Source organism: Passer domesticus, chromosome 7 (assembly GCF_036417665.1).
Source record: "Passer domesticus isolate bPasDom1 chromosome 7, bPasDom1.hap1, whole genome shotgun sequence".
Lineage (NCBI taxonomy): Eukaryota > Metazoa > Chordata > Aves > Passeriformes > Passeridae > Passer > Passer domesticus.
In genome coordinates this window covers 40,937,288-40,950,096 of record NC_087480.1, presented here as the reverse complement: position 1 = coordinate 40,950,096, position 12,809 = coordinate 40,937,288, and the positions used below count along the sequence as shown (strand labels likewise).

The 12,809-nt window shown below is 40.0% G+C and overlaps 1 protein-coding gene across 12 annotated transcripts in view; it reads right to left on the bottom strand.

Annotated features, from left to right (window-relative positions):
* PTPRC (protein tyrosine phosphatase receptor type C) overlaps positions 1-12,809 on the bottom strand; it is a 75,454-nt gene that overhangs the window by 46,578 nt on the left and 16,067 nt on the right. For 3 of the 12 annotated variants that reach the window (XM_064427950.1, XM_064427953.1, XM_064427955.1), the window contains one exon: positions 12,352-12,467. The exons of 5 other annotated variants lie outside the window; for them this stretch is intronic. In XM_064427950.1, coding sequence (XP_064284020.1) covers positions 12,352-12,418 — 67 coding nt within the window. In that variant the 5' untranslated portion in view covers positions 12,419-12,467. 4 more of the 12 variants (XM_064427951.1, XM_064427952.1, XM_064427958.1 and 1 more) reach the window with 4 other exon arrangements.

The following is a 12,809-nucleotide window of genomic DNA, read 5'->3' as shown; positions in this document are numbered from 1 at the left end:
TGTGGCTCTCCAATCAGCTCTTCCCTGGCTTTGGAGCTGGTGGCAGGGGACAAGGGGCTGAGCAGGAAATCAGTCAGGAAGGGCTAACTAGACTTCTGCACTAGTTCTGACAGCTGTAAGAAAGTATGAGTATGGGACACTCAGCACTAATTTTAAAAAAGAAAAAAGACGCTAAAGAGAAAAGGGTGAAAAAAATGCTATCACTGAAGAAATGCTGGAGATAAGCCAGCATTTAGATAAGCCATCCTCTTTAGACTAATGCCAAAAGGTGATTGTGCCTGCAGTACTAATTTACTTCTTTCATGAGAAACTCCCTGATTTACTGGGAAAAAAATTACTTGTTATAAAGTAAAATAACTTTTATTTGCTAAAGTGTTCTGAGCTTTGTGGAACAATAAGACATTTAGAAAAGTGCATTGAATTCCATTTATGAAGTAGAAATATTTTATATCAGCCATATGAGATGACAATTTGCTATGATGAACAGATGTCCCAAGGCTCTTTTCTTTTGCATTTCCTCTAATATCAGGACTGCTTTTTATAATAAAATCATACACACATAATCTGTTCCACAAGTCATTGTCCAGGGAGCAAAGGCAATGACTCAAAAGCTGGCAAATATCCATTTGTATTGCCAATGCAAAGCCCTAGTACTTCTTCCTTTCCTAACACTGCTGAACATCCACAGAGAGGTTTCATTCCATGATCACAGACTGCTCTTTTGGTCCAGCTTAGACTACAGCTCCAGAACACGTGGTGAAGGTGCCTTTCACCTGCAGAGCTCATTCTGTGCTTGAGCCATGGAGTAAGGGAGGCAAAGAACCCTGAGAACACAGAGATCTCACAGCTAAGTAGGGAAATGGTGGCTTAGGTAAAACAGGATTAATATCCCAGCTGTCATCACAGAATTCTTGTATGATGTTACAAAATGTACTCACACTAAATTTTACATGTAGCAATCATTAATAATTGGTCTGCATTTAACAGGTTCTTAATTATACCAATCTGACTGACAGAAGTGGTGACCTTTCAAAACTGAAAATTAATCTGAGACAAGCACCCCCTCTCCTTAAAGCACCCCTAACTTCAGTTAATTTTTCTGATTACTAGCCTGATCTTCTCTTTGGGCCATTTTATCATCACAAGTATGAAAATCTATATGTGTGTAGCACTTAGCTAGAGAAGATGAGCAGCAGCAGTTTCAAAAACATAAAAAGTAACAAGTATTTCTACCTGTAGAAAGTTTTCAGCAGCAATTCTGTAAATATGGCCTGAACTGTACATTGAGCAATACAGATAAAAAACACTGAACAGATTTTCATTCTCTTCACAGAAAAGAAAATCCAGTAGAGGAAAAACCTCTTTCTGAAGTTCTGAAGAACTTCTTTCAGTGAATACACTGATTGCATCCACCACCACTGCAAAGATCTGCTATCAGCCATATGTCAGCTTTATCACTCTATCATTGCAGTGCTTTTCAAAGACTACCTTAGAGACCTAAAGCAATTTTTAAAAAGTGTATAGGGTTACTGTACCTGCTTCCTTCCCCCTATGGTTACTCATTATCTTGAGGAAGGGCTGTCATAACAGACAGATATCAGGTTTTACAGAAAGATTACATTAATAAACAGTTATCACACACAGATTAGACAATACAACTTGATTCAAGGCTCTGCTTACACCTGTATCTTATTATCAACTAGTGCATTTGCAAACAGAGCCATTCCAAATGCTTAACACTTCATAACAAAACTTTTTCACTCAAACCTGCAACCATCTAGAACCTAAAAGTCCTCATGACCCTGAAATCCTACACCACAAATTAAAAACAATAAATTCCACAAAACATAAACAACAAACCAACCCCCCCCAACCCTCTATAGTGTTCAGCAGATGTCTAAAAAGATATTATGTACTGTATCCAGGTCACACTTGAATTCATTGCAGAGCTTGTATCTCCAGATCTTGTATCTACAGAATTCACCCTCTGATAATCAGGAAACATGATTATTTCTTTACAGTCTAAATAAACCAGTTAGGTCAATTACATGTCAAAATTAATTTATTATAATTATTACTATTTAGGAGCACTTAGATATGAAAGTGCTGAATGGAATTTAATTTTTTTTTTAACCAAAGAGATGTGGAACCTCTCTTCCACAGCCAGATGCTGTTCATGTTTAGCTCATCTCCTGCAGGTGGAGGAACAGCTACAAGAACTGAGAATCAGGAGGGTGGGATTACATGTTCTCCCATACAAGACAGTGAATGTGTGTGTGTTTGTAACACATCATCCACACACTCTGTTGTTTGTTTACTGTATTTCACTCACTGGTGGGAGAATGCAATATGTTAATGAAAGGTTTAAACAGCTGGAGAAAATAATCATTGCAAATAAATATAGCGCCTTTGTATGTGACCTGATTTTTTTATTGTTTCCACACAATAAAAGAGAAGAGCTGTGGAACACCTTTTTACCCACAGTAGTTTTATCATTAAGTGTTATCTTCCAGGAATACTTACACCATTGTTGCCATGTATAAAGATTTTAAGAGCACAATGTGATGATATGTGCAATACATGGGCTTATGTAGGACAGTTTATCTTGAATCTTGGGAATAATTTATTGCATGTTGCTTTGAATAAAGTGTTGTATGTCCCTTTCTCACAAAAGGAAATAAATAGCTCAAGGAACTACGCAACTTCTCTGGCTGGCCACATATGCTGCTATCACTTTTTCCACGATCAGTCTTTCCTCTCACCTCTATAGCATTCCCTTTTAAGAAATATCCATGTTGCCATCTTATTGCAAAGGTTTTGTACCTTCTTGGTGATTTCTCATGGGCAGCTCCTCACAGCACTGACTCTTTCTCAGCACAGCCAACAAACTCCATCATCCCTTCTCGACCAGCCAACCTACTCTTTTACAATACCCACCCTAACTGGATCCAGCTGTGGCCTGTTCCTAATGCTTGGCAATTAACACAGCTGTAAGCCCTTAGGGGTGAGATTACCTTCACCACTATCTCTGTTCTCCTACATTCTATCTATCCCCGTATTCATGCTGTCCAGAATCAGATCAGAAATCCTTTGAGGACCAGACCATATTTCATCCTACATTTGTCCAGCACCTGGCCCAGCAATAGCACAGCTATGGAAAATAGCCCTCCTAAAAACACAGAAGACAGTCACAACCACACAGAGAAGCAGCTCCTTCCTGACTTCCCAAGTAGCTCTTTCTTTCCCTTCCAAGTATTCAGTATTCACAACTTTAGAAACACTTTCAGAAAATATTACCTTGCAGCTGAACACTACAATTTTTCACATTGTCTCAGTGACCAACTCATGGAGGTCCTCTGAAAATCTGATAATTTTATTCTATGTAAAAACAATTCCCAAGTATTTTGGAGCTTACAGTCAAAGCCAGGGATATCTCTTCCAAATAGCTTTCCTGGGGCAACTAACAGGAATTTGGATTTCAAAGACCCCCAGTAGGTTTAAAGGGAGGAAAAAAAAGCAAACAAAAAAGCCCAAAACCCAAACCAGCAAACCCAGACAGATAAAATAAATTCTATAAGACACTTAAAAGCCTTTTCACTGACATCACCACTGAGTGAGACTCAGGTGAGCAGCAATTCTATTGTGAAGAGAAACAGAGAGCATCAGCTGCAGTGAGAGCAGCTGAAAATGGCATTTCTCACACGCATTTTGTTATGAAAATGTCTTCCTTGCTTGGTGAAGGGTGTGGTTTTTAGAAGCCATGGTTTGCAAGCAGTCCTTCCCTTGCCATCAAAGGCACTCTCCTGCAATGACACACTTGATGAATCCACATTGTAAATGGTTTTCTTTCCGATATTAACACAAAAACTTCACCCAGCTACTGCACCAAACATTTGTCTGTTTATTCAGGGCAGTGCAAAACTGCATCTTAGCAGGCCATTGAGCCCAGAATTAATTACAGAAGGAAGACAAATGCAGCTGTTGCTTTTTTATTAACTTTTGGAATAACTGATCCACATATCTCAGCATTTTTCTCCTGAACTGTTCTATAATTTATAATTAATTTAATGCATCATTTGTTGATTTAAAAGGCATCTGTAGGTGAGTTCCATAACTCTACACTTCTATAAATAATATCTCACTACATATTAAAACTTAACTATTTTATCAGTTCTTAATCCTCATGGCTAAACTGACCAGTCTGCAGAAAAGTAAAGTATGCTAAATTTAACAAGCCAAACAACACAGGACTTTATGAAAGTTTCATGTCTGAGTATTACAAAGCCTTGATCCGTTACTGTCACAGTTAAATAACTTTTTACAGAATTCATATTCATATCCTTGAGCTGCCTTCCTTGTTTTCAGCACCATTCCACTGTAAACCTTCTAAACTGTAGACAGGAAGCTGACACTGAGTCAAACTGTTATTATTCATACATTATTTTCTAAGAACAGCAATATTGGATGTCTCTCAGAAACATTTATTTCTAAGTCATTTCATTAGCAGACAGACAGCAAAATCAGAAATTCTACTAATGTCTACTAACACATGTTTCTTTCTGCTCTTTCACATCTTTCCCTCAAACTTCAACCACATTTCTTACCTCAGACTAAGACACCAGACTGCAGGTGTGTGCAGGATGTAGAAAGATCTTTCACTTCTGTTGAGGTGGCACAGTTGAGCACAGCAGCATTAATGAAGCTGCAAACCAAGTCAAGCTTTTTTCTGTACTTGTTCAACAGTCTGAGGTATCCCAAATATTACCCTTCCATTCACACACATTGCGCAGGCATGCATATTCACACACTGTTCACAGAAATATTCACAGAAAATTCACAGTATTTTGGGAGGGGGGACCTTGTGTACTGCATACAAGAGATCTAGGGCAATAATCTCTTACTGCCAAAAGAAATCCTCCAGATACTCTATCCAAAACTCATTAAAACTGGAAGACTTCTCAAAGGTGTATAGAAATGTGACTTTGCATTCATTTTAGACATCAAAGGTCTATCTTAAGAGGTTAATCAAACTGCTGCAGTAGCAACACTGGTCATCTTTCCTTTGGTTATGTGAGTGTATGATTTTACATTATATGCTGACAAAGTCAACTTGGCCTGCACTTCTCTAGAACAGTTGTTCAGGTTTATAACTGCTACCACTGAGACTCCTAAAACACCTAATTTACTAGACAGGCTTCCTCTTGTATTTACCCTTAGGTGTGGAGGATTCTTTATAACATAAATCCTTTTGCAGCTGTGGTCTGTTTAGCACACCTCAGGTCATCCACAGACACAGGAAGTAAAAGGCTGGTGGTCCTATTGTGGTGTCTCAAGAATTCATTGACCAGCTTCAGATAATTTCATCCATTAATGGCTAAAATAGAGACCACAGTTGATGTGATCATGTTTTACAAAATTTCAGATTTACTAGGGTTAAGCACAGTATGGGTTGTTCTTACTCAGCACAAAACTATCGGCTCCCCATTGACCTGTGCTTTAGGACTGAGAAAAAGGTATAAATTTATGTACAAGTCATATGCTCCATACTTTTGCTTTCTTTCTTCAGATACTCTACCCAAAATACTTTAATGCACAGCCAGTTTCATCACATTAATTGGTGGTAGTTTACATGTTGCGAGACAGAGGCATACCTGTAAACATTTAAGGAGTTAGGACTCTACATTTTTGGCAAGGTAAGTGTTACTATCTTCAGCTTGACAGATGATGAAACTGAAGTCTGGAGAAATGAAAGCAACTATTCACACCAGGAGTTTCTGAGACAGCCTAGACTGCAGCTGACTTCTGTCTCAGATCTTATTCTAGAAGTGTAACCCTGCTTTGTCATTTATCTTACCCTATTTTTCCCCTACATAAATATTAACTTACAAGCCTCCAGAAACAGCTTAGGGCTTAATACTATCTTAAATATGCAATTCAGTTTTGCAGTGTATATGATTACCTGGAAAGGCAATACTAACCCTATATTTTTGTAACATCTCAGCTGAGGTTTTGTATTATAGACTTCTCTGAGGCTAAAATCTTTCAGCTCATATAGGACATATGGTCCAGTTAACGAACTACTATTTCTTTATATATTTTACAAAGAGCTTCATTGTATGGGTTCATTTTTCTATTAGACACCTATTTTGATTATTTCTCTTACTGTCAGGAAAAGAATCTATTTCAAAAGGCAATTAAAAATATTCCTCCGTGGAGTCCACATTTTTGAAACAACAAAAAAGTCATTCATGCCCTAAAAAAGGTACCTCCAGAGCTCTTTGCAAGGCAGTGGGATTATGAATGAAGAACAGACAGATTGAGAGAGAAGTCTTTGAAACTAAAGAATAGAAACCTAAGCAAGCAGGCCAGCCGAGAAGGCACTGACACAGAGGGAATAACTGCAAGAACAGTACTGCAAAGTAGTGGTATAAAAGAAAAGAAGTGGATCCTGTTAGCTATACAACACTATGGCTAATATAAGCTAGCACTGAAGTGCTCACAGCTAGTTTCTAAAATCCTGGCATTGAAGGCCCCAAACTGCTTTACTTGAAAGGGAAAAAAGCCTAGAAATAGATAAAATGCTGTAACAGTTACTGAAACACCAGTGAAAAAGACCTGTTTGCAAGTGCATGGATAGCCTGGAATTACATTAGGACATGCAGCCTAAAAGAACAGTCAAGTTGCAGGGAAATAAACAACTTTTGTAACTGTATCTGTTTTTTTAATCTTGATATTTACAGGAGGAAGTCAGAATTTTGCCACTCCTTAGAACTTCTCACCTTTTTTTTTTTTTTTTTTTTTTTTTTACAGAAGTGCTTCAGGGCCTAAACTGAGCTTTGAAGAGGGTCAACTACTTCCTCCAAAATATACTGGATGCACTTCATGAATTTGTCTGAAAAAAAAAAAACCTGCTTGATTTCTCTTATATACGATTTAAGATAAATGAGTGTGAACGATGGGTATCTCAGGAGGATGCAGAAGGCAGCAGAGCTCGGGGACAATCGCTGTCTCGCAGGCAGAGCTGGCAGTCGCAGTGCCAGCAGCCAGCTGGGTGAGCCCATCTGCTCGGAGCAGGCACAAACACCCGGCCCAGCCCTGCCTAAGCCATGTGCTGTGTAACACACAGCCTCTGCTGGGGCTCAGAGGAACTCACAGCCACACAGCTGAACTCTTGCTTGCAAGCCTTGTCCAGCACTTCACACCTTCCTAAGCTGAACTCTTGCTAGCAAGGCTTGTCCAGCACTTCACACCTTCCTGCAGCACTTCTCACTCCTCTGCTGTCTTGGGTTCCATCTCGGCAGCCACCCCCGTGCTGTGCTCTCCCCGCTTTGGTTCTCACCCTGGGACTGGCAGAGAGGAGGAACAGCCCCCCAAAGAAGGCAGAATGACTGAGTAAGTTGGCCCTTCACAGGGGGCTGTAGAGACACTTCAGAGAGACTTGAGCAAACCACACCAGGTAGTTGACTGAGTACAGAAAGACAAGCTATGTCCAGCAGACTTCAACATGGGTGAATTTCTTCTGCCTTCCTGGTGGACCAGATTTATGCTTATGAATATTAACTCTTAAAGTAGATTGAGAACGTAAACAGAGAACGAACATTTCCATGGCTTGCTGCTCTCTCCTAGCTCCCAGCAAGATACAGTCAATACCACAATGCAGCTGCACAGCAAAGGAAAACAGCATATATACAATGTATTCCTATCTTCAGCGTGGAGGCTCCTGCTGGTTTAATGCATACACGTGCTACTGGACTAGCAGGCAGTTCTGAAGATAGATCACAGGAGTCAGAAAAACAGAGCTTGACTCCTGACACTCAGCACATTTGGAAAGTCACTTCATCCTGTTTCCTCCCCCCATTTCTTCAGCCTTATTTAATTATATATGCAGTGTTTCTAACATTGTTGCTGTTGATTTGTTTTTCAGAACCTTAATATATAAATATAAGTTCACCAAATTGAAACTAAAGGAAGTGGTTCCAAATACCAAGCCACCAAGAGCTGGACCCTCTTTAGAACTGGTCTCTGCATGACAGGGTTTTTTTGCTTTAGTTCTACACTAGTAAAAGATTCTTAGTACATCAATATAGTGATGTGAGTGAATAAAAATGACCAGAACATGTATTTTCCCTACTATGTAAGAAAGACCCACTAGTCCAGAACCAGTGTCTCTTGAGCTGTCTACATCAACAGATATACCTACAGCACATCCACAGCACAGCCATCTGCTTGTTGTGTTTGAACAGGTCTAGATTAACAAGTAAAAAAAAAAATCAATCACATATTTAGTCCAAATCTGTATCTAATTTCAGTCCAGAAACCAAGTTGTTCAGCCAGAGTTCTGCTGAGCTCCAACCAACTTGTGTTCTGCCTGTAGCTTAGGTATGACACCATAATGAAACTGAACTGCTTCCACTTCAGCAGTTGTTTGTGTCTGGCTAGCCCAGAGCTGCCAGCCACCTGTGTGCACACCATCCCTGCCTCCATTCACTGGGAATAAAGCACTGGGGTGGTGCACAACGTGTAAAGCAGGCAATTTGTTGTAAATGGTTAAGAGGGTCCCTGAGTGCAGAACTCTGGGGTATGCATTTCTGAAACCCTCAAGTGCACCACTACAAAAAAAAAAAACAAAAAAAAACCAGTCCCAAACAGAACCTGCAGTGGGGCATCTGTAAGAGAACAACAGCAGTGGTGATGCTCTTCACTTTCTTCTACCTTAATATACATTCTCCTGCCAGAGCAATTCCCTTTATACTTTATCCTACACATAAAATGAACTCAACCTATGATTTTTCTCACTTTTACTCTTCCACCCAATCCCACTGGGAGGCAGTGAGCATGCAGCTGTGTAGGGCTGAGTTACCAGCTGGGGTTAAACCACAACAGTTCATTTTGATGCCCAACATGGGGCTCAGAAGGTTCGAGATAACAGCTTTGATTGGAATGTGTTAGATGGAAGGTAGAGCTGTTATTGCTCTTTGGCTGCTCCTGTGCTTGCCCTGTGCTTGATGCCTTACAGTACATCAGTGCTGTGCTCATCTGTGGCTGCTTTTTGCTTTCCCTCTGTTGTGCTGCTGATCCCCTCACTCTGCTGTGCTTGGGGACATTTTGGGGTGATGCACAGGGACTGGCACATGGCCAGGGCATGGCTGCTGTTTCTGTGCTGCTGTACTGGACACGCTGGAACTCCAGAGTGAGCTTGAGTCAAAGGGACTGTGACCTGTGGGTGAGTCCACATGGGAGCAGGATATCCTGAAACTTCTCTGGCCATGAATCAGTCCATGCCAAAGCAGGTAATCTGGGAGTGCCTGTGGCCGTGGCTGTGTCAGTGCCACAGCAGGGGCGCCCCTGAAGGCATTGGGGCCCAAGAGCAGCTCCATGCTGCAGGTACAGCTTGAAGCACCAGCGGCTGTTCATGGGGCTGTGCTGCAGCACCAGCAGGTGTGTGCCTGAAGAGACTGCCTCACGGACAAGGCTCCACTTGGAGTACATACAACCCTAAGGGACTGCAGTCTATGGGTAAACCCAAGCTGGAATAAGGGCAAGGGGAAGAGTTCATTGCAATGTTAAACCCGATAGGGAGTGGGTAAGAGATTGTAGAAGAAATACCTTTAAATTGTTGTAAACCATTATTTGAATTGCATGTTATAGGAATTACTATAACAAGAACCACCAAACCTATGGAGGAAAAGCCTTACAAGAAACACAGAAAGTGCATCAGGAACCCAAATTGAGCTGGCTTTGGTGCCCAATAACCACAAAACAAACCACCTCTCCTGTCCTGAGTATCACCACAACATGGAGCCCAAAGTCATGGACTAAATGGACTCAATGGATGTGTGGTGGACATGAACACTTTGCAGTGCTACCTGTGTATTACACCAAAGGATGGGAAGTCAGGTGGTGGTTATCTACCTCTATTATCAACACGGTTTTCAGCACAAACCCATACTAGCTACTGTGTCCAAAATTAATACTATCCCAGACAAAACCAGCACACTGTGCCTGCTGAAGCTTGATACTTTTAACTTGGGAAAAAAAAAAAGTCACACCCCAAACTATCAAGCAATTATTTAGTTTCCTGAAATAAAGGAAGTGGCTCAAAAGTGAGTAAAAGCTTTTGAAAGCTGTCAAATTGCTAAAACTTTAGTGGAGGAGGGGGGAACTTGAAATAGTGATCTAATGGAAACAGTGCTTGTTCTGCAAGTATTTCTTTTTTCTAAAGGGAAGCAAAGGTGTTTTTCTGACATTTTTGGCTTGGGTTAGGGGTTTTTGGGGGAGGGATTGGGGGTATTGGTCAGTTTTTTTGGGGTGTTTGATTACCACTACATATCTCTTTCTTATCAGAAAAATTAGTTGGATACATGCTTTTTATTTGAGGGATTCACACAGTGAAAAGGCCTTTGTGCAGACTCTAACTTCTATTTTGTTTAGTTTCATGTTTGAGGCTCTTAAATGTGGCTTGGTGATTACTGGAAATAAGTGATGTTCTGTAGGATATCTGAGCTTGTGGAGGAAGTAAGACAATCTTAAAATTTCTCCTGCTATCTTTTCAAAATCACTAGGTACAATAGGCTGCTGGAAAATAATTTTAGTAATAACAAAAGAAGTCCAAATAGCCACCAAACTCTTACAATCAAGTGCCTGAAAAGTGATTGCCATAAAGCCAAAGCCTACACCACCCTTTTGAAATGCTGCTCCTCCGTGAACAAACCCCTCCCTAAGAGACTGCCCAGTGTCCCTCGGCCACAAGGCAGAGCAATCTGCACAGCAGATATGAAGTAAAATGGCTCTGGCACCCTGAGAGGAGATGCAATCTCTGTGCCAAACGACATCATAGAAACAAGGTCTCTGGCGTTGTGTACTTGATACTACAGCATGAGAATTAATTGATTTAAGTGTCGTAGAGAGGAGTTAAAATATTTCCTTGAGGCTCTTCAGTTTAGAAAATGTAGAGAGGAACTGGTTCAAGTCAGACTACTGTGTGTGAACAGGGAAAAATAACTATTACTTGAAATAAAATGCTACTACCCATTTATCTGTCTTCCAGCCCTCTCTGTCAGCTAACATGTTGACTGACTGTGGAGGTGGCTGAGAGAGCAGACAGTAACCTGCCTTTTCTGGAGAAAAGGTAGCAGTGGGAAGTCTCAGAAGGACTTATAAAATGGAAAGTAGGACAGCAGATTAAAAAAAAAAAAGTCAGGAAAACCAAGAGATTATGTTCTTTTCCTCTACAGTGCAGCATTCACTTGTTTTCTTATAATCTCCAGCAGCTATCAACCAGATTTATGCAGTGCTGTCTCTGTTCAGAGACTTTGAGGGACAAGAGAGCTAACACTCAGGCTTCAAATGTTCTTAGCTGGTTATCAGCTAAAGGCAGATCATTTTGTTGCTTACATCAGAATAAACCTGGAGTTACTATAGTGACATGAGGGTAGAAACATTAATAAATTCAATGTAAGTGAAAAGAGATTTCAGCCGCTGCCATTTCAGAAAAATATTTCAAGCCACTTTGTGTCTACCATCAACTATTCCAAATTACATTATCAGCTAAACTGATGGAAGATACATATACATAAAACGTTGCATTTTCTTCTGAAGAAAATATTTTCTTGAACATGGAATTTTTTTTGACTTTACATTAAGTATTACCTCAAGACTAACTGCTTTTCATGCTACTCTCCTTATCTGTAACATCTAACATGTTTTGCAAGATCATCCTCTTGAGCTTTATCCTTCTCTCAAAAAGTCAAGCAACAAATTCAGCAGCAGTGGGGTAATTAAATATTTCAAAGACTATTTAAGGAGCAGTTTTTGCAAAATAAAAAATAATGTATTACAAAGTAAGTAATTTACCAATAGTAGAGATTAATTTACAACTTTTAGAACTTGTTACTATCCACCCTGCAGTAAAAAAATCAAAACTGGAGGAACCGTAAGCAGATTCTGTGACCAGGGAGTGGCTAATATTGATGGGAAGACTTTTTTCTTGAAGGATTTCAACACAGAAAACCAGTACTATATGATGAGATGAAGCTGAACATGAAAACTACATGGAACAGGTTTATATAAGAGACCTAAATGTATTCTTTTTCAAATTCAGCTACAAATGTGGTTGCTTTTTTTTTAAATGTCCGTATAAGTCTCACATGGGACCACGCGGGAGACATTTTAGCCTAGTACATGATGCACCAATCTTCCTGACCTAGGTTCTTACACCATTTCATACAATTGTATTCTAATTTCTGAGCCAAGATGGTATTTCTGCACTTTGCAAGGCTTTTCACTGGTTTTACATCTACAGAGGATATTGAGGGATCAAAATGAAAGAAAGAAAGATCAGTTGTGACCTACCTTTGAGAAAAGCATCCTGTCCCAGAAATGCAACACCAAATGCTAAGAGTTTAAGCCACAAAAACATGGTTATTTCTGGAAATCAGGCGTATCCTTATGAAACAGCATGTGTCTCTCTGGAAAGCAAAATAAAGGTTATCTGTCTGCAAAAGAATTTCTTCAAAAAAGCTGAACCCAGAAGGAGACTAACTAGGCACATACATTGCACTGCCTGCTTATCTGAGAAGGAGCTGCTTCCTCTGTTACCCTAACTAACCACTTGCAAACTCGCAATGCACTGTAGTGATGTCAGAGACAATTACTTCTTAAAAAAAACTTCTTTCAGTTTCCAGGAAGTCAAAGGGGTTTTTCTTAGGTTCCTGCAGTAATACTTAGCTTCCTTAATTCAACTAAAGTAGATTATTTTCAGCTATTTCTTTCTTTGTACTTAGGAGCTACACAAGACTCACTTTTCATAG